Source organism: Buteo buteo, chromosome Z (genome assembly GCF_964188355.1).
Source record: "Buteo buteo chromosome Z, bButBut1.hap1.1, whole genome shotgun sequence".
Taxonomy (NCBI): Eukaryota; Metazoa; Chordata; class Aves; order Accipitriformes; family Accipitridae; genus Buteo; species Buteo buteo.
This window is the reverse complement of record NC_134204.1, coordinates 25,900,454-25,921,205: the sequence shown is the minus strand read 5'-3', so window position 1 is coordinate 25,921,205 and position 20,752 is coordinate 25,900,454. Positions and strand designations below refer to the sequence as shown.

The 20,752-nt window shown below is 37.2% G+C and overlaps 1 protein-coding gene across 4 annotated transcripts in view; it reads left to right on the top strand.

Moving 5' to 3' along the window:
* Positions 1-20,752, top strand: part of JMY (junction mediating and regulatory protein, p53 cofactor) — a 73,928-nt gene that overhangs the window by 11,131 nt on the left and 42,045 nt on the right. For all 4 annotated transcript variants that reach the window (XR_012648976.1, XM_075020550.1, XM_075020547.1 and 1 more), the window contains exon 2: positions 11,685-11,858. Coding sequence is in view for 3 of the 4 variants with exons in the window: in XM_075020550.1 (XP_074876651.1) it covers positions 11,685-11,858 (174 nt within the window). In the remaining variant the exon portion in view is untranslated. The remainder of the gene's footprint in view (positions 1-11,684; positions 11,859-20,752) is intronic.

The following is a 20,752-nucleotide window of genomic DNA, read 5'->3' as shown; positions in this document are numbered from 1 at the left end:
AAAGGTGTTATAAAACATTTCCAGTCATTCCGCAAGGTTTTTTATTTTTTTTGGAGTAAATTGAGTATCTCTGCTTTCTTAAATGATAATGGAAAATTTTGTTTGTTTTATGCTACTGTTACAGTAATTTACAAAATGTGTTAGTAGACAAATGTTTATATGACCTTTTGGAAAAAATGCTATGATACTGGTGGGAGGGAACTGGATGGCTGGGTTTTTTCCGTTGAAAAATGTTGTTTAAATAATCAATTAGCATTTGTTTGTGATGACTTACAGACAATTTATGTGGGTCATCTAAAATTAGTAGTAGCACAACTTTTCACATAACAGCATTGCGTCATGACTTGTTTTGAGCTACTTTAGGGAGAGAGTATTGTAAGTGATTTTTCAATAACTTAGAATCATAGATTATTATGTTAGAAGGAACCTCTGTGGGTTTTCTTGTTGAACCCCATGCTTAAAATAGAACTAATTTTGATTAGGGCTTTTTTTTTAAAAAAAAACCAACAAACCAAACATTAAATAACATTGCTTTATATCTGTTTTAAAGAAATTTAAAAAAATAAAAAGAAATATATTAATTCAGTTGTGAAACTTTTGACAGAGAAAATCTGTAGATCAGTTTTCAAAGTTTCTCAAAGTTTCTAATTTTTCTACAGATAGCGCTGTGGCTTCAGAGCCCAAGTTCTTCAGCCTTCAGTAATGTGATATTTGTTTATAATCGTCAGTTGTCAGATTTTTAAATTGTACCATTTTGTCACTTCAGAGTAGTATAATTCAGCAAAAAATCCCTATGTGGGAGGAGTTTAAAAAATCCCAAACTACTTGCAATATTGTATTAATAGGTAAATGGTATGTATTCTTTCAACTCTGTTTTATCATGCTGCTTTATCATGCATGGATTTTATTTCTCCATAACATTTAAACTGTGTATCCTTTCCCCTTCATTTCTCCATGAAAACAGGAACAGAACCAACCCAAACGGGTAACACCACAGAATACAAGTCTGTGTTCACCTGATACTAATATAAATTGCTTTTGTCTGAAATGTTGTGCTGTTATGAAAGTGATTTAATAGCTTGTTGTTTACATGATATTTGCTGTTAGAGGAAAAATAGTGTGCATGATATGGGATTTCAGGAGTTTCTTGATATCTTGTTTAGCCTTTTGTTAGTAATAGTGGGCTTGTAAATGCGTTCTTTCTTTTGGGCTTTTTTTGGATGTTGTATTGAACTTTTAAATTAAAAACCGCATTATTTTAGCTTAGAAACTTTAAAAATTGCATTTAGTCATGTAAAATGCTGTTTCCCTCTTAGACCTGCCTTTCCGTGATTTCAGCATTGTGTAAGGTGCTGTAAGAGGTTGAAAGACTGTTGAACTATACCAGACTCGAGAAATCACACAGGGGGCTGTTTGAGTTATGTCAGCTGTCATCCAAGTTTTAAAGGTGGTTCATCAGCCATGTCGTTGAAGGGAGCTGAAGAACTGGATCATCAGCTTGCTAGTGCTGAAAGAGGGGGATCCTATTGCTTTCTATGCTCCCCCCTTCAGCTCTGTGTTCCTTCCTGTTGTGCTTCTCTGCCCTTGCAGTGTGCTGATTCCACTCAGTAAACCTCAGTAAATTAATCCAAGAGAAACTACAGAAACAGCTTTCTGCCAGATGCTCAGTTAGTTTGTTGAAGGGTCTGAGAAATACCAAAGCCAGTGCAGTGGAGGAAGAGGGCTCCTGAGAGCAGAAGGAAAAAGGAACGGGGTGGAGTTGGGAGAAGGAAAAGGGGGTGGGAAGTAGGATCTCCTTTGATAGGAGCAAGCCATTAGCTCAGCTTAGCTTTAAAAAGTAAATTCACCCATACCAGTGGTTTGAATCTGGTATTGTCACAATGCTTCACCTGCTTTGAATTAGATTTAAAAAGCCTAACATAAGATTTATCAGACATTGGTGAATATCTGCTACCATGCCAAATGCATTGTAAAGCTGGTAAGAGTAATTCTGTGCTGCTGTTATGATTCCCATGAGCTGACTTCAGAGTCACAATGATTATACCTCTTAAATTTTGTTTCTTCCCATCAAAATGTTCACCTTTGTTTTCATGGGAGAACATTTGCTCCCTAGCGGAGTAGGTATTTGGCTAGGCCTGTATCCTGACATTGCAAACCTTACACAGAGAAGGGTTTTAAGAGTAGCATTGTAATACCTGCTAAGTAAATGTATTTATCGTATGCAAATATTAGTTTGTTTAGACAGTTGTCAGTTTTGAGGCTCTTGAATATGTTTTCCTGACTAATAAAGCATAGTTCAGAAGCACAGAAGAGGGTCTGTGGACAAAAAGTTAATATATTTTATGGCACAGCATGAACACTTATGTAATGTATGTTCTGAGTCTTCTGGCTTTGGGGTTTTTTTGAATTGGTCTCCTGCAGAAAAAAAAAGACTTAGAACTCATTAGGACATGCGTAGAATAAGATCTTTGCCAAGCCTTCAGGGTGAGGTGTTGCCTAGAAGTCTTTTTATTCAGAGTTACCGTGTGCCAACTGATCAGTGATTCATTAGTGACTTTATCTTTTAGTTATTTTGCCCCTTTCAAAGGGAAGGAGTCCCAGAGTGCCATAACAACTTTGAAATACAGTAAAGAGATCTAGTTTATTTGTCAAATTACATTACAATGTAAATACTTATTTCTTTGTTACTAACAGCAGAAGAAAGCCTAGCACTCCTGTACAATGAGCGCTCCTATGCAATTAGCCCATGTTTGCTGTGATTTCTGTAGCTGATTTGTGGCTGTGCTATTCTAAGTAATATACTAAATTCAAACAAGTACATGTTTTTTATAGGCAGTCATTTGGCATGATAGTGTAACTCAGGAGTGGCACAGCCACATCACACAGTAAGGTAAGGTGATCAGACAAGTACCATCTTAAAATAAAAGCAACTTTACCATGATGTTACACGTATGTTAGTCTTGTTTACAGAAAAGGAGATACATAATTTTTAATTGTTGACGTCTCCCCCTCTTTAGCTTTCAGAAGAGATCTGGTGTGCCATACATTGTTGTCAGAGTTGGCAGCGTTAAGCCTGAGCCTTATATATGAGCCTGTATTCCAGCAAGTTTATATATATATATCTACATACAGTTCTACTGAGATTTCTATTTAGAATTTTGGGTGGGAGGAGAGAATTTGCATTGTTCAGTAATGATGCATACATGGAAATAATGTTTTGACTCACTTGGCTGCATTAAAATACTACTTCAATTTTTCTTACTCAGTTCAGTTCAAAAAGAACTTTTCTACAGACTTTTATTACAGGTGGTGTATTGAAATGAGGTGCATGTTGGTAGGCAGTGTAAATTAACTTGACAAAAATAATTGTTACTGTCCTAAGAGCTGTTAACCTATGTACAAAGATAACCATTGTTTTGGGTTTGTGTGGTGGGGTTTTGGTAGCAGGGGAGGGGCTGCAGTGGTGGCTCCTGTGAGAAGCTGCTAGAAGCTTCTCCAGCTCCAAATCAGACCTGCCTCTGGCCAAGGCCAACTCAAACATGTTTAAGAAGGGGAAACCTGCAGCAGGGGAAGAGATTGGGATGTGAGAGAAACCCCTCTGCAGACAGTGAGGTCAGTGAGGAAGGAGGGGAGGAGGAGCGGGGGAGGAGGGGATGCCCCTGCAGCCCGTGGTGAGACGTCAGGCTGTCCCCCCCAGCCCATGGAGGGGAGCAGGGGAGCAGATGCCCACCTGCAGCCCGGGGAGGACCCCATGACGGAGCAGGGGGATGCCCCCCAAGATGGCCATGACTGTGGGAAAGCCCGCGCTGGAACAGTCTATGACTGAAGGACTGCAGCCCACACAAAGGACCCACGCTGGAGCAGTTCATGAAGACCTGCAGCCTGTGGGAAGGACCCATGCCAGAGAAGTTTGTGAAAGTCGGACTGTCTCCTGTGGGAGGGACCCCACGCTGGAGCAGGGGAAGAGTGAGGAGTCCTCCCCCAGAGGAGGAAGGAGCAGCAGAGACACTGTGTGATGAACTGACCCCAACCCCATTCCTCGTCCCCCTGTGCTGCTGGGGCGAAGAGGTAGAGAAAATTGGGAGTGAAGTTGAGCTAGGAAGGCGGGAGAGCAGGGGGAAGGCATTTTAAGATTTGTTTTTACTTCTCATTATCCTTGTTTTGCTTTCATTGGTAGTAAATGAAATTGATTTTGTTTTTTCCCCAAGTTGAGGCTGTCTTTTGCCCATGACCATAATTGGTGAGGATCCCTTCCTGTTCTTGGCTTGACCTATGAGTGTTTCTTTATATTTCTTCTCCTCATCCCACTGGGACTGGAGGGGGTACGAGTGAGCGAGCAGCTTCATGGTGCTTTCTTGCCTGCTGGGCTTAAACCATGACACTGATTTGAGTGAAAAGAGGCCAGGCAATCTGCAGTGTGCTGGTCTTAGCCTTCTGGTGTGCTCCTTCATAGTGGATTGTCCTTGGCCACCAGGTGCCCACCAAGCCACTCCGTGACTCGCCCTCCTCAGCTGGACAGGGTGAGAAAATATGATGAAAGGCTCATGGGTTGAGATGAGGAAAGGGTGATCACTCAGCAGTTACTGTCACAGGCAACACGAGCTGCAGGGGAATCTCTGTTACAGCACCTGGAGTACCTCCTCCTCCTCCTTCACTGGCCTTGGTGTCTGCACGGTTGTTTCACTCACATATTCTCACTCCTCTCACCCAGCTACTGTTGTGCAGCAGTTTTTTTTCCCCTTCTTAAATGTGTTCTCCCAGAAGCACTACCACCGTCGCTGATGGGCTTGGCCTTGGCCAGCAGCGGGTCCATCTTGGAGCCAGCTGGCATTGGCTTTGTCGGACATGGGGGAAGGTTCTGGCAGCTTCTCAAAGATGCCACCCCTGTAGATCCCTGCTAGCAAAACCTTGCCACCTTCACCAAATACATCTTTGCACACATGTAGTGAGGTACATGGGGTCTCTGCAAGGAGGTAAAAGACTGTTTTAAGTGGGGTTTAAATGGAATAATGTGGCTCACTTGAGATGAGCAGCTCTTTAGAGGCCTAGAAGATACATCTTATGGAATTGTTCCTTTTTATTTCTTCTGTTTTAAACAACCTGTGTTTACTTTCCAGTATCTTTTGGGGGGGGTGTTTTGTGTGAATGTGTGTTTGCTGTTGTTTCTTAGAATAACTGCAAACTTTGAACTTGTTTGTTATGTGTGTTTTATGTGTGCATTTGGTTTGATTATTTTAATTAGCTCAGTCCTTCTGTAAACAGCCATTTAGAAAATCCCCCCCAAATCCAGACAATAACCTTTGCAGTACATCAGCATGCACTTCCAATTACCTATCTTCAGAAGCCTGGCTGAAAAAATTGGTCATTTTTGTGCATTCAGTAGGTGGTTGATTGCTTTATGTACCAGTTATAAACTGTGTGGTTTCCAAATAACTTTAATATGGAATTCACTCAATTGTATCTTCTTTTAATCTTAAGGTGTTAGACAGATCTAGTGCTGGTTCCAGCACTTTTCATGCTGGGCAGTATTACCTTAATTTGTTTATGCTATCCCAACTGTGTATCTATCTTTTGTATTCTTTTAGATGATTTCTGCCCCAACAGTAAAATAAATATTAGGTCTTTATTGGAGAGTCAGGCATTGGCCACTTACTGGAGCATTCACCTGCTACAATAATGCAAATGGTCTTTTTATACTACAAATGTAAGGATTGTTGATGGCAATGCAATCATGCAAGCAGAAAGCTAAATGTCCTGGCAAGGTTTGATCTTTTAACCACAACAGGTGACATGTAAATACAGGACCACGCATGTATGAGAGAGAAAAGCAGTTTGCCTATGGTACAGATTTCCTGGAGTTTAGACTCCTGCTCATTACCAGGATGTGTGGGAGTGTGGTTGCTATCAACAAGATTTTTTGCTTGTTTGTTTGTTTAAAGATAGCTTAAAAAGAGAGAGAAAATAGAAACAATTTTAAGCACATTCTGATATAAGAAATTGCAGTCCAAGTTCAGTTGCTAAAATTTTGCATACAAATTTTATGTACTCTGGAGCTTTACTTCGTTGGAACTCATTGTCTTGAGCTCATTGCAGACTGTTGCAAGTGTATCAGCAGGGGGTTTGGTATTTTACTCTTAGGACTGCTGTTCGGTGGAAAGGATGGAGTATCTAAAAACTATCTGCAGTACTGTACTTCTCTCTAAAAACAACTATCCTTAATTTTACCTGTGCTATTAAATATGCCGCTTCACTTAAAAATCTTTAGAATTCTTCCTGGAAATGGCAAGTAATACTGTCAGGCTTCTGAGAATATAAATCTATAGGAAAATAGGGTATTCTGTAATTACTATTATTCAAAAAATATGAAGAAGCTTAGGAAGAAACTGAAAAATATCTTTATGTCCTGTTTTAGCTAAAAATGGGAATGTGTCATGTTGCAATGTTTTCATAAAATACACAAAATGAAATAGGAATCACAGGGAAAGTTTTGGGAGGAATAGCAAAGGAAATGTAAGACTTGACTCTTTAATGATTAAATCAAGCTTTGGATTATGCTCCCAACTGAGGTCAACCTGCACATATTTACACTGTCTGCTGTAATGCTTTTCAAGCTTTATGAGCAACATATTTTTTGAAAAAATACTGAAGACAGAAATAATCTTTGTTATATGGCTCAAATATATGTGCTGTTAAATTGAAAAAAAATGTATTTCCTGCTGGTGAGAGTCTGTGTGCATAATAGTTGCCTAAAATATATGGATTCATTTGGTTTTGAACAATGTAACATCTGTGAAACATGATTCTTAAAATAAATGCACTATTCAATGGGTATAGCGCTAGTCAGGCCTATACAGGATGTTACTCTACTCTCCTCCACCCAGTTCTTTAAATAATATAATTAAAAAATTGTGAAAGTCAAAAAGTCATACTGAGACTGTTGAAGTAAATGGAACAGTAACACTGAATGTCTGTGTTGAGAATTAATCATGAGTGGGGCATAAAACATGGCACAAAACCTGTTAATGTATATTATGCTAAGACCTTGAAAATGCTGTAGTTTTAAGATACCAAGTTGGTTTAGGCATTCGGCCAGCTTAACCAGTGTCTCCATCTTAGGAAAGGTTACTAGCTGAATTCTTTTGTTTCTAATATAGTGTATTGTCTAGGTACTGCCTGTGTGAAAATTGGAACATACACAGTTAAACTACCTGTGAGTCTATGGAGGGCCTGGTTTGCCTTTTGACATTATTAATTCAGTGGATTCTGTGCTAGACCCAGTGTTATTGTTATCCGATAGTCTGAATACTGTCTGGATGGCAGCCAGCTAAAAAAATGCTTCAGCTGACTTTGATGCAAAACAGGAAAGCTTCCATTGGACTGCTTTATAGAGCAAAGTGGGATAAGTCCTCTATGCAGCCAGCTTAGTATCATCTGTCTCCTATGTCAGTGCCCCTTTAAGGTTGGTGGCAATAAAGCAGCATGGACTTTTCATCAGGCTTACAAGGCTCTGTCTGGAAGCAGAATCAAAGTTCACAGTCTTCTGTTCATACCACATTGTATTGGTGAAGACTTGGTGATTGGTAATCACATCAGTTGCAAAAAGTGAGAGAGAATAGTCTGACCCTTCTGTATTCCTTTAACCATGTACATAGAATCATTTAGGTTGAAAGATACCCTTGAGATCATCAAGTCCAACCGTTTACCTAACACTGCCAAGTCAGTCACTAAACCATGTCCCTAAGCACCACATCTACCTCCAGGGATGGTGACTCCACCACTTCCCTGGGCAGCCTTTCTAGCGCTTGATAACCCTTTCAGTGAAGAAATTTTTCCTAATGTCCAATCTAAACCTCCCCTGGTGCAACTTGAGGCCGTTTCCTCTTGTCCTGTCACTTGTTACTTGAGAGAAGAGACAGACCCTCACCTTTCTACAACCTCCTTTCAGGCAGTTGTAGAGAGCGATAAGGTCTCCTCCCTTCAGCCTCCTTTTCTCCAGACTAAACAGCCCCAGTTCCCTCAGCCGCTCCTCATAAGACTTGTGCTCCAGGCCCCTCACCAACTTGGTTGCCCTTCTCTGGACACGCTCCAGCAACTCAGTGTCTTTCCTGTAGTGAGGGGCCCAAAACTGAACACAGCACTCGAGGTGCGGCCTTACCAGTGCCCAGTACAGGGGAACGATCACCTCCCTGCTCCTGCTGGCCACACCATTTCTGATACAGGCCAGGATGCCGTTGGCCTTCTTGGCCACCTGGGCACATAACTATAATTTCAAATACATGTCATAATTTCTCTGTATTGTTTTTCTTTTTCAAAGCTGGATTTTTTTCACACTTCTTCAGTTTCTTCTTCCTCTCATGTAACTTTTAACCCAAGTGAAATTTGAGGCAGCACTTTTATGGTGTTGATCTGACAGGACAAAATAATTTCAGTGTGCTTTGAGCTGGTTTGCAGCCTTTGTAGAAAAGGTTAATGTTCATGTGTTTTTCACCAAAACACTGTCTGAATAAACTGTAGAAGAACATGTTAATAGATGGATGGGTGTAATGAAGCTGTGTGTAACCAGTGCTGGCAGCCTGGTAGCCTTCTTGCCTGTTTTGAAGAATATCCCTATTCAGTAGCTCTTTGGTCTTTGGTGCAAACCAGGTGAGGTGATGCTTTTTGGTTTCCAAATCAGTTTTTGTGTTTTGTTATGTCTTTTCTGGCAACTGCAGTTTAAATGAAATTTTGTCACCATTTTCATTTAGAAAGTTCTTCACTGGGCACAGGAAGTGGATTCTGTGTGCATCATTGCCTTAGGAAGGAAGAATAATTGCCTACCTTGTGTTAATAATTTAAGAATATATATATTCTATATGAATAACCTGCCCTCACTTGTGTTTTTTTATTGAGGGTTTGGTATTTCTGAAGGAGTTGAGGATTAAGCTGAAGATTGGGGTAACCCCAGCAGCAGACCAAATAGAACTGGACATGAACAAGACCTTGAAATGATGCCCGTTTACTTATCTTCTGTATGTGCAGGAATGTGGTGATAATTCATTACTTTATCCATACTGTTTCCAGTGATGGACATGATTTTCACTGAACAACCAGTTATATGCAGATACCTGCTTTTAGTGTCCTTAAGATGTCTTTGTACTATACTGATGGTCATAAAATTGAAATGGTCCTTCATTTCCCGGCACTTTCACTCCAACTTCTGCAAAGTTGTGGCTTTCTTCCAGAGTATCAGAACTATTAAGTAGGCCTTAAGAATGGTCTGTAAATGAAAAAAAAGCCCTGCATGGTATTGTTCTGTTCCTGGAATAAGATCACTTAAGATTCTCCTTTAAATGGTGATAAGTTTTCTCTAATTTTTGTCATTGTTTGTTGCCCTCTAGGATTTATATCTCAGTAGAATAGTAGGGTTTCATGATGAAACAAAGGTGTAAATTTATTTAATGAGAAGATACTAACAGCCTAATCAACTACAAGGAAATTAACATTACGGTGTGCTGTAGAACTGCTGCTAATAATAGAGACCCTACTTGTAATGGATGGCTTGAGAAGAAAGGTTTGGTTTTTCAGTACCTTGACAGAGGGATTATTAGAGCTTTGGGACTGCAAGAGGGTTTTCTGATAGTGCCAGGGGAAGTTGTAGGAGAAGGCCTGAGTATGGCAACTCTGTTTTTAGGCACTAGCAACAAGAAAGAGGAGCTGAGGAAGAAGGTGGCTTTATAGGCTACATGGTTAAAACAGCTAGTGGGCTGGAATAATGCTTGAAATCCATAGGGACTTAGGACTCAAACCCAAGAGCATCGGGGATGACTTCTGTCCCTATAATTGCGGGTTACATTATGTGTGTTTAACCCTGAAAGTTCATAAAATGTCAGTTTTACAGACTGCAAGCCACAAACCACTACCCAGTACTCTGTGAGAACTGAAATGCCACCAAATATTACGTGCTGCTGGAAAAGAGCAGACGGACGGAGCAAATGACCTTGCAATAGGAACAATTTCTTAGGTGAAATTGTTTAGGTAACGTAACAAATGGCTTCATGCTGCTGAGGAACATCACATGTGTTCTACACCATCTCTCCCAGACCTTTCATCTGTGCTAAGCCTTGCTGAAGGAAAGCTCTTCCGAGCTTGTCATCTGACCATTACCTTTATGCTGAACATGTAAATAAAGCTACTATGAGGCTCTCTGCCTTCTGCGCTGCATCCTTTCTCTAATCTTGGCCAATCTTTAGTGCTTTAAAGGAAGCCCGGGTGGGGTTATGGGGATCTTCAGAATCAAATTTTGTTATGAAGAAAGAGAAAATTTTTCCTACCCAGCCAGGTAACTGAAACACAGCATAGTAATATAAATGTAATGGAGCAAACCAAGTAGACAGTATGGTAATCAAGAATTCTTTTGACTGTCCTGGGATATAAATGAAGCAGACACCAAAGGACTGTTGACCAAAGCTTCAATTTCTAATCTGCACTTCCCTCTATTTTATCTTCCAGTTACAATACTTGATGGAGTTGAATATCCTGAGAATATTTCATGTAGGCTTGGCATCCAACTTGCATGAACAGCTAGAAGATATGATGTGCTTGTTCCATAGTGTTCTTAATTTATGTTAAGTTTAAATAAACTTGAACTGTGAATATATGTTTTTGAGATGATAATAACAGGACAAGAGACTTTGACTTTGAAAACTACCTAAGAGGGGAATTAATTTCAGATAATCTTGTCTTTGTAAATTCATCAAGCTCTCCGTATGTCTGTATGAGATTAGTTTTTGTTAAACAGTTGAATATTTTTTTAGAAATGGTAAAAGATTTCCAGCAGTTTCTGAGGTCTGCCCAGGCAAATGCCCAAAATAGGTGCAAAAGAGACATATAAATTAAAAATGTACATTGTAGCAAATTTGTACAAACAGATGGATTTCATGAGAAATAAAGGAAGGAATGGATGGACTTTGATGTTGTGTTCTCTTATATGAATTAAAACATAAATTATTTTGAGTATTCTTTTAAAGCTTATAATACTTAAATAATATCCTTTTAAAAAAATATCTAATGGGAACTTCATGTGTTTGAAATTTCATGCCTAACCTGTCTCAGCTAAAATCATAAACGAGAAGGCAAAATCACCAGAAACGCAGATCACTGTTTTGATTCATATAGATTGTTCTCTGTATCTGGAGCTGCACTGATATAATGGGACTGTGTGAGTTCAAAATACAGACAGGCAAAAACAAAAACCCCAAACACCAAAAAAAACCCCAAAGCCTAGAAAAATCAAAATGTGACTTCTTTTGTCTCCTTTCCTATCATTCCTTCCTGACACCTGAAAGTGAGAAATGTGTGAAGTAGCATATCTGATTACTACGTTATGGATTTCTTGTACTAAGTTGCTTTTTGTGCTGTCTTTGTGGTCATATTCGTTACCTTCCAGGATTTTTTGAAAGAAAAAAATCAATGGGAGTGCTGTACACTTTGAATTAAGGTTATCAGAGACATGCTCATACTTGACTGGCTAAATTCAAGATGTGGGTGGGGATTAAGATTTTTTGTTTATTTGTTTATTTGAGGGATTATTTTGTGGGAGAGGGAAGATAATACAAGAGGATAGGCTAAAAAATGCTTTTTGAATGACTGTTGCTTTTAGCAGGAATGTTTGAATCTGTTCACTAAAATTGGCACTTTTTCTACAGCTTCTGGAAAAACATAAGAACACGGAAAGCATGGTAGAGCTGCTTGAACTGTATCAAATGGAAGATGAAGCCTACAGTAGCCTTGCAGAAGCTACCATGGAGCTCTACCAGTACTTACTACAGCCATTCCGAGATATGAGGGAACTTGCGATGCTTAGAAGACAGCAGATAAAGGTATGGTAAAGGTAACTAAACTTCTTATTAATGGGGAAATCATGCTTTTTAGCTGGTGTTCACTCTTTAGTACTTTTATTATGCAGTATATGCAGTGATGGTTTCTCCACTAGAAGTTGACCCTATTTTTCTGGTTTCTCCACTCAGAGGAGTGCTTTTGAAGAGTGAGAACATCTCTGACCTATATAGCTAACCATTACCTGCTTAACTTACTCTGTTAAACTGTTCAAATTCTTGTTGAATTTAATAGGTGAAGCTTAGAATTTTGTGATTTCTGGGAATACCAACTAATATGTAAAATATGAAGAGACATATGTACAGTATCTATACGAGCATTAATTCGTTTAAAAGATTACACATGAAGTTACTTTTCCTTTTAGTTTTCTGAGATAATCTGATAAACCATGAGAATTCAGTAGCTTTTCATCTAATGTTGTGAAATACTTAAGCATGAAAGTGTATTAGAAGTATAAAATTTGTTGTATAAGTATGTAATTTGTAACACTTTAACAGTATATTTTCCTAAGAGCTAAAAAAGTACAGCCTGCTGAAGAATACTACATTTTGGTAAAACTGTTTTATAATGAGTAAGTTTGTTTTATTTAAAAGTAATTCTAATTTTAAATACTTAACCAAAAATAACAAATTCCTCTTTATTGCATATCAGAAGTACTTTTGATAAAATGATTAGTTCTTATGCAGATTATAAAGTCTGTAGCCTTCTGATTCTTCCAAGATTTGTGTTGTAACATAGAAGCTAAAATGGGTTTGTTTCATTTAATCTGTATTCCAAATGTCAGTTTATCTCAGCTTGGTTGTTCAATTAGCCAACATTGGTTTTACTGGTTTCAATTTAAAAATATAGTGCTTTTCTTTGGTTTTGAGTATAGAAAGAGGGAGGGAGGCAAGAGAATTTACGATTCCAAAACTGGTTTTATTTTGAGCTATTGCTGTGTCCCTAAAGTAATTTTTCAGAAAATTCAGCAATCTGAAACTGACTTGTTGAGATAATGTGATGATATTTGAACTAAAAGTGCTTTTTTTCCCCAGATGATAAATATTGCTGCATAGAGAATTGTGATGAATATTTTTTTCTGATGTATTATACGGTTGAAGATTAGGAACATTACATTTAATAAAAGGCCTTCTTCAAAGCATGATGAAATAGTTCCAATTTTATTTGAATTTATAGCAGAGGAAAAGATTTTTTTTTTGTTCTTTTGTCAAACAGGCAAAGGTACATATCATATAGAGTAGGAAATACAAATTAAGAGTTGTGTTTTGGTTTGGGTTTTGGGTTTTTTTTAACCTCAATAATCTTGTGAATTCCAGTTTTAAAATACCTTATTTTCTATTTTTCCTGAAAAAATAATCTCGGTAAACTTCAGAGGCATGTTCTGTGGTTGGTTATTTTAGTCATACATAGTTGCATCTAATGTACATTAAGTTCTCTTCCTAACTTGGCAATTTTTGCATTATAAAACTTGGTCATCTGTACTGTGTGGTAGAGAAAGATGCCATCTCTTGTTTTTCATGTCATTGTTTGAAAGAAAGCAGTACTTGTATCTATGATGACAAAACATATATTACACTGAGTAGCTAGGGTAGAAGAATTGCTTTATAAATAGAACTTGGGCATGAAATGGTTCGTGTTAACTTGCTGCATATGTTTTTCTGGCAGGCTTAACGGAACAAAGATCCTTAGGTTTCAATAAGGCCTTAAGGCTGGAGTTAGCTCCATTTTTGTGCATAACAGAAGTATTTCTGATGTTTACTACCTCAGTGAAATGGAAGCTGTGAACATGTAATAGTGTTTACATACAACGAGTGACAAGGAGGAAGATAAAGTTTGGATGTAGGACAGGGTAAGGAAGGAATAACCTGCAGAATGTGTTACTAAAATGAAAAAATAAGTTACAAGGATAATTAAGCTTGAATACAAACATCAGTATTTAGACAAGATTGCATATGCCTTCTGTAATTACTTTATTTAATGTTTTTAGACCTTTTCTCTATTAAGTGTCTGTTTTTGATTTGTGGAGAAGTTGTTTTAGTTTGTTCTTTAAGAATTTGGGATTTTTAATAAGTATTTTGATCAGTTTCATTTTGTCAGTTTTCAGAACTAATTTAGGAGGAAATTAATTGCTTTGCCTATGATATTTGGGAAGAGTGTTTAGTGTCTTGTCCTTTTGGAGCAAGGCATAAAAATTGGAAGATATATCACCTGGGTGTTAAATTTCTGTTGTTGCTGTGAAACTTTTATCAAGAGACGAGCCTATAGGAGGGAAGGGAGAAACATGAAATTCTGTCCAATCAGCAGAGGCTTATTAGAGTAGGACAGCTGTATTCTTTGCAGATTCCTTCTTCAGGAAAAAAACAAAAAACAAAAAATGAAAAAATCCAAACCAGCCCAGAACGGAAGTTCATTTAGAAGCTTAAAAATGCAGATTAGTGTTGTCCATGATAGAAGTAGTCTTTTGTTTTCTTTTTTCTTTTTTTTCCTTCTTTTTTTAAAATATATTTTAACTTGATTGTATGCTAGTTTTTCAGATGTATTCTCATGTAGTGTGAAGGATGGATCATTTAGTAGGAGTGAGGAGTCAAAGCTGTATTGTGAAGCACTTAAATACTGCTTTGGAAAACATAATGAAAAAGGTAGAAGATTATGGAAGGAGAAAAGGATGGCTTATTGTGAAATGAAATGTCACTCTGGAAAACTGACTTCTGCCAAAATTTCTACTTAATTGTAGACTAGTCAGCTGACCGTAGAACAATGGTTTCAGTAGTAATATATTTCTGATTTTTTGGGCAACCAGCTTCAGAAACCTGGTTTTGTTTGTATAAATGATTAATATTCTTAAGTGCTGCTCAAATCCATGGGCACCTCCCTCTAAGCATGGCAAAATCCTTACCAGATACCATGCATTCTTGAAAAAAATTGGACCCTGCAAGCACAGGAGTATTTGGGGCTTAAATTTATATATATATATATATGTATATATATGATAGGGGAGTAATCCTGCTTGCCCCAAGGCCTTTATGGGTGGGACACAAATATAAGCCAATTTACATGTTCTATGTGTCTAGTATGACACCTTTTGTAAGGTAAGTGTGAAAAGTTGTATTCATGATCCAGCCAAACAGTCAGAACTGTAATTATGTTCACTGAATACTGGAGAAGGTATAATAAAGGAGTTGAAGACAGTATTGTAATTTATATACACATAAAAGCTGTGCTGAATTTGTATAGGTGTTTTTAAATTCCATTATTTCTGGACTGTTGCTGATTTAGATGTAATAATATGTAAAGACATTCAACCAGTGAGTTTTAGCATCTTAATTTCACTGTTAGGGTTACTGGTCCATTTCTTCTGATTTCAGACTCTCAGATGAAGCTTGATATTCAAATGCTGTATTACGTGTTTTGGGCTATTTGTATATTTTTCCAAAAATCTGGAAGACAAATATGAACTTAAAACCACAGGGCAAACAATATTTCTAGATTATTTTATCTAGCATCAGTTTTGAATTCTAAATGGATTTTAAGATGCTTTTTTTGCTAGAAATCAGACTTCCAATGAACTGAAAAAAGCTGTACTATTTTTGATCCTAAAAATGTTTCACATTTATACCCACAAATTTTTCATTTATCAAAATGGATCATTTCCCTGTGAAAATTTAGCAATTTTTTCTGTATGCTAAGTATACACATTGCCATGGCAGAAAAGTGGGAAGTAGTAGGCATCAGTAGCTGGAAACCTGAAGGTGAAATACTTCTTCCAAAATTTCAAAGCAGCAGAGTAGATACCTGTGCTCTGGTGCCTTTGATTTCAGATAGTTAAATCCTAATTTTGTCAGATCCTCCACATACAGTGCAGTCTTCTTCTGAAAGTATGGAGGAGAGGGACAAGTTAGTGGTTGATATTTGGCTATATAACTTACTGACAGACTAATATGATCAAGCTTTAAGCCCTTTAAGATTGAGATACAAAGTGTTCTTTGATACAGGATACCAAATCTGGTTATTTAAAAAAAGACAAAAGAAAAAAAAAATCTTTCAAAAGAATAACTTCATGGGCAAAGCCCCAAAGCCTTTTATGTAGTTGTGTTCACCAGCCTTCATAGAGGGAAAGAAACTACCTTGCTACTTTGAATTTTTATGGTCTTATAATTGTGGACAGTACTTCAGTCATGTTGAGTAGGCACTGTGTTTGATTAAACCCCAGGTGAAATCAGTGGGAGGGTTTCTTTTTTCATGCCTTTTTTTTTTTTTGCCTTTTTTTTTTTTTTTAATGTGCTTGGTATTAGACTACAGATAAAATGTAAGGTAAATTGTTTCATAACCTACATGTAGATGTCAGCAAAACTTTGACACAAACATTCTTGAAGGTCTGAGTTGAACTGGATTTGCTTAACTGAGAACTGGTAGTATCTTGATACAGGTAAGAGACTACAGTCATCATTACCTCTCAATTCATCTCTAGGAAATGAGAACATTAAAATGTTATTATATATTAAATATATTTAATAGCACTTTTGGCTTCATTGCATACATATTCATTGTTTTCACTGACATGTTAATTCACTTGATTGTGAGGATTTTTTAAGGACTTTAAATACACTAATGTAGAGGTCTAGCACTGGAAATACAAGATTAGAGCAGCATATGTCTTGATAATTCATCAAATTCAGTTTTTTTTCAAATTGTAGGACACTTTATTAGTTTATGTTGTGCTTCCCTCTGAGGCTGCTTTAAGCAGGTGCTGATATAGTTGAAAATACAGCTCTGGTTCAACCATATGTGGATTTATTTGTTGGTTTAATACTTGATGGTGAATTGCAGTAGTGAACCTTATAATTCGACTTTAATTTGTGTAAAATGAAATACTTAGAAATAAATTATGTTGCATTAAACATTTTAACTTTTGATTAAAAAAATACTTTTACAAAGCATGAAACAAGTTCAAAGGAGAAGAAAAATTTAGTGATGAGGATAGCTAGCAAAATAGAATTACTTAAAAAAATACTTAAGGAGACATTACTTTAAAAAAAGTCTCACAATCAACTGAAGATGTTTTGGGGAAGGGAGTGGATGTCAATGTTTCGTACTGTCAATTTATTGTGTTGCTCCCATATATCAAATGGATGAGTTATGTATTCCTAAATCCACGTTTGTATCATTGGCTCTAGAATAACTGATGTCTTAGTGAGCTGGTTTTTGAACTGTGCCTTTTTATTTTTTTTAAGCCTCATGTAATATTTTTGAGTGCATGGTGGTCTTGCAGTGGAAAACAGGAAAACAAAGCTACACAAGGCACATTGGAGGACACTAAAACAGCACTGATTAAAATGTATAGATTACTTGCATGGCAATCAGCTCAATTTCATTCCTCTCACTTTTGCAGGTAATACTGCAGTAGTTACAGGCTAGTGACTTGCTGACAACAAGTTGATGAAAAACATCTAGTAAAAAAAGCTAAGGCTGTACTCACTGGAGAAACTGAAACACTTCAGAGAATTCTGAAGTCTCTTTCAGTGTATCTGTAGGTGAAGATGCGTCATCATATCATCAGAATCATAGTGAAACAAATTTGGCTTTTGAAAAACCTGTAGAGTAGGGAAGAAATGGTAATCTAAGTTTATGCAAAATCATTGGATTTGCAAATTAAGGTCATAAACTGTGTTGAAACTATTGAATTCTTGTTTAAGAAACTGGTGTAATATGCTGAATTATGCTGTGATAGTCCTTATAGTCTCAAAGTCTGTTTCAGAAGGGTTGTATGTCAGTGTTTACATTCTGAACTAGAAATCCTCTAGACTGTTGTATGAACTCATAGCAAAACATTTTGCTGACTTAAAATCAGGGGTTTATGGGCTTTCTGAAAAAATAATGCTCTCAACAGGAGATCTGATGGAAGGCAGGATGGTAGTCTGAATCAGTGAGGGAACTGAACTCTTTGTATGAGGTTGCTGACTACAAAACTGTGGCATGTATCTGATCATTTAAATCTGCCTGTCTGCAAAGTAAATATGAGTGCAAAACTGCTCAACCGTAGAAATGATTAATAAGATTTGCAGAAAAATCTGATTGTGTTTGAATGCCAAAAGGTTTGGGTTTTGTTGGTTTTTTTTTTTGTTTTTTTTTTTTAAGTTCCCTTACAAAAGGCTCAGCTAGATAATAAAATATAGGTGAAATTGTCAATAAATAAAAAGTAATGCATGTGCAGAAGGGCAATGACAACCTCCAAAAGTATACATGCACATTTGTATGCACTTAATTAACTGTTACTCCTGAGGAAAAAGGTATGAGAATTATCTTGAGGAGTTCTCCAAAAATAGCTTGCCATTCAGCATTTTGAAAGAGGAAAGAAGGGGTTTGAATTATGGGGAGGGCACAACACCAAAACAAAATAGAAAACATCACACCTTTGTATATATCAATGGCATACTTGCATCTTGAATGCTGCAGTTTTAGTGTTTCCTCTCCAAAACATACTGTAGGATCAGAGTAGTTACAGGATGGCAGTGAGTATAGTAAGGGTATTTCCCGGCAAACAGCCCCAGTGCAAGGACGGAGTAAATGAATCAGATTGCCTTGGTTTGGAAAGCATGTAATTCATGTAAGATAAGAAAGAGATCTATAAATCATGAATTATGAGGGGAAGAAAATATTGAATGATTTCTTTCAGTCTTTCTCATACTAAAAAAAAAATAAGGGGCCCTCAATGAACTCGTGGTGCTTTAAAACAGCCTGCAAATAAAGGAAAACCAATTGAATTCTTACTGAACACACCTTACATGCTCTATGGCAATAATTTCGACGGTTTACTATGGACACTCAGTATATATGTGTTCCAGAAAAAGACAGACCGATCGGTGGCTGTTTAACAATGATTCAGATTAGCCGTCAACTCAGGAAGCCTCTAAACCATTTAGTAACAGAGGTTGGGAGTTATCAATGTATCCATACCTTGGGTCTTAATGTTTTTTTCCTCCAACTGCTAGTAGTAATTACAGTTGGAAGCGAGGGCCAGGACAGCCTTGGATCTGATCTAAGATTAGGGTATTGGGGGAAGTGGTGCGAAAAGATGCAGAGTCAGAGCGTCCATTCAAAGAGGCATCTTGACAAAACTCTGAAAGGATGTTAAACATGCGGAAAATAATAAATTGTGTGTCCTTGCAAGGGTCAGAGTAAAGGAGGGTGAAAACTGGGGATGCATGATTTTTTTCTTTTGCAGTGTTCGAGGTAGGGAGGGAGAAGGAAAGAAGGAAGAGACTTTGATGTAATGTTGTGCAGGCTGTGGAGGGCGAGGAGGGGGGCTTAAGGTCCTCACAGATGGGAAAACTTAATCATGAGAGTGTAAATTTTGCAAGTCTGTGTTTACCTAAATCTGTAAATAGTTTGAATTCTAGTACTTTTTTCCGTAGTGCTCTGAAAAAAATTTTGTAAGCTTTCATGATATTTGTTGACTTTATACTATATTTGTCTAATACTTGTGTCCTTATTATTTTCCTGTTTTCAGTGTATCTATGTATAAAAATTGTCAGCCATATTTTGATGAATTCTTGATGGACGCACTTAAAATTTTGTCTATTGTATATATTAAGGTTTTTTTAACTGAAGACTTAAAAATCCTTCAAATCCTTTTCATCCATAAGCAGAAACTAGAATGTCCGGAAACACTCAAGCCAATTTGCTTTAACACTCGAGCTCACTTGCTTAAACAAAGTTTTCAAAAAACTAGTAGAATATGTCATATTAAAAATATATATTTTTTTAAAAAATGAAGCTTTCTTTTTGAAGGTGAATTTTTTCTGGCCTGAAGCTCAGTCCGTGAAGCTGAAATGTAATTAAAGCTTTTATGATATACACATGGATAAATAAGGCAGGCATAACTCAGGGTGCACAATTTAGCCTTAATTCTGTCAATTACCAGTATAAAATACCTTAACTTAGTAGTTTTAGTGCTCCTTTATATACATTTCTATGTGTCTGGGGAAAAAGACAGTTGAATAATCCCAGTCATTCCTCTTACTCTTGCCATAACCTTAATCTTCCATGATTTTCCTCTTCTGAATACCTAAGTTTTCAGCATTATCCATAGTTCTGGAAAAAACATTCACCACTGCACTTTGCAGTACAATGCCATTATTGTTCAGTCTTCTTTCTGTATGTCCTAACATCTTGTTTGCTTTTTAGTTTGTTACTTTCTTTGCAGTCTTTATCTTTATTGAATTGTGTATGTTGTTCTCCTGTATTTTGATTACGATAATCAAAACCCCTGTAGTTTGTATTACTAGTCCCAGGCTCCAGATATTTTAAGGAATCTAGACCACCCAATCTCAGTTAGTTTATATGTATTAACATTAAAGCCCATGTCAGTATTCATTAGGATAAAACCAGTAAAACTGTAAAGCCCTTTTTACAGCTGAGTGCTTTCACTTAATATATTTGGGGCTGTACATACGGGTTTATAACTTATTTTGGGAAGTAGTGCTGGGTTTGTGTTACCAGCTGGGAGCATAGGTAAATTAAAACCTGTAAGACTAACTTTGAGAAATCCCTGAATGGATGATGATGCTGGAATGCATGCTTTCTGCCTACTATACCCAGCAGGCTGTGGTTGGAATGGGTTGTTTGGCCTCTTGGAATGTGTCGGAAGTAAGGTAGCTGTGTGTTTGAGCTGAAACACTCCTTTATGTATGAAGCTGCTTCCTTTCTGTATATTGCCTCTGCAATCTGTAGTGCTACCTCAACTTACTTTTTTTTTGTTCTTTTAATTAACTGACCTACTGTTGTTAGATCTCATGGCTTTCTTCTTTGCTGCCTATTACAAGACTGTCTAGGCGAAGGATAACAAAGGGAGCTGGACAGATGTGACAGATCCCTGCCT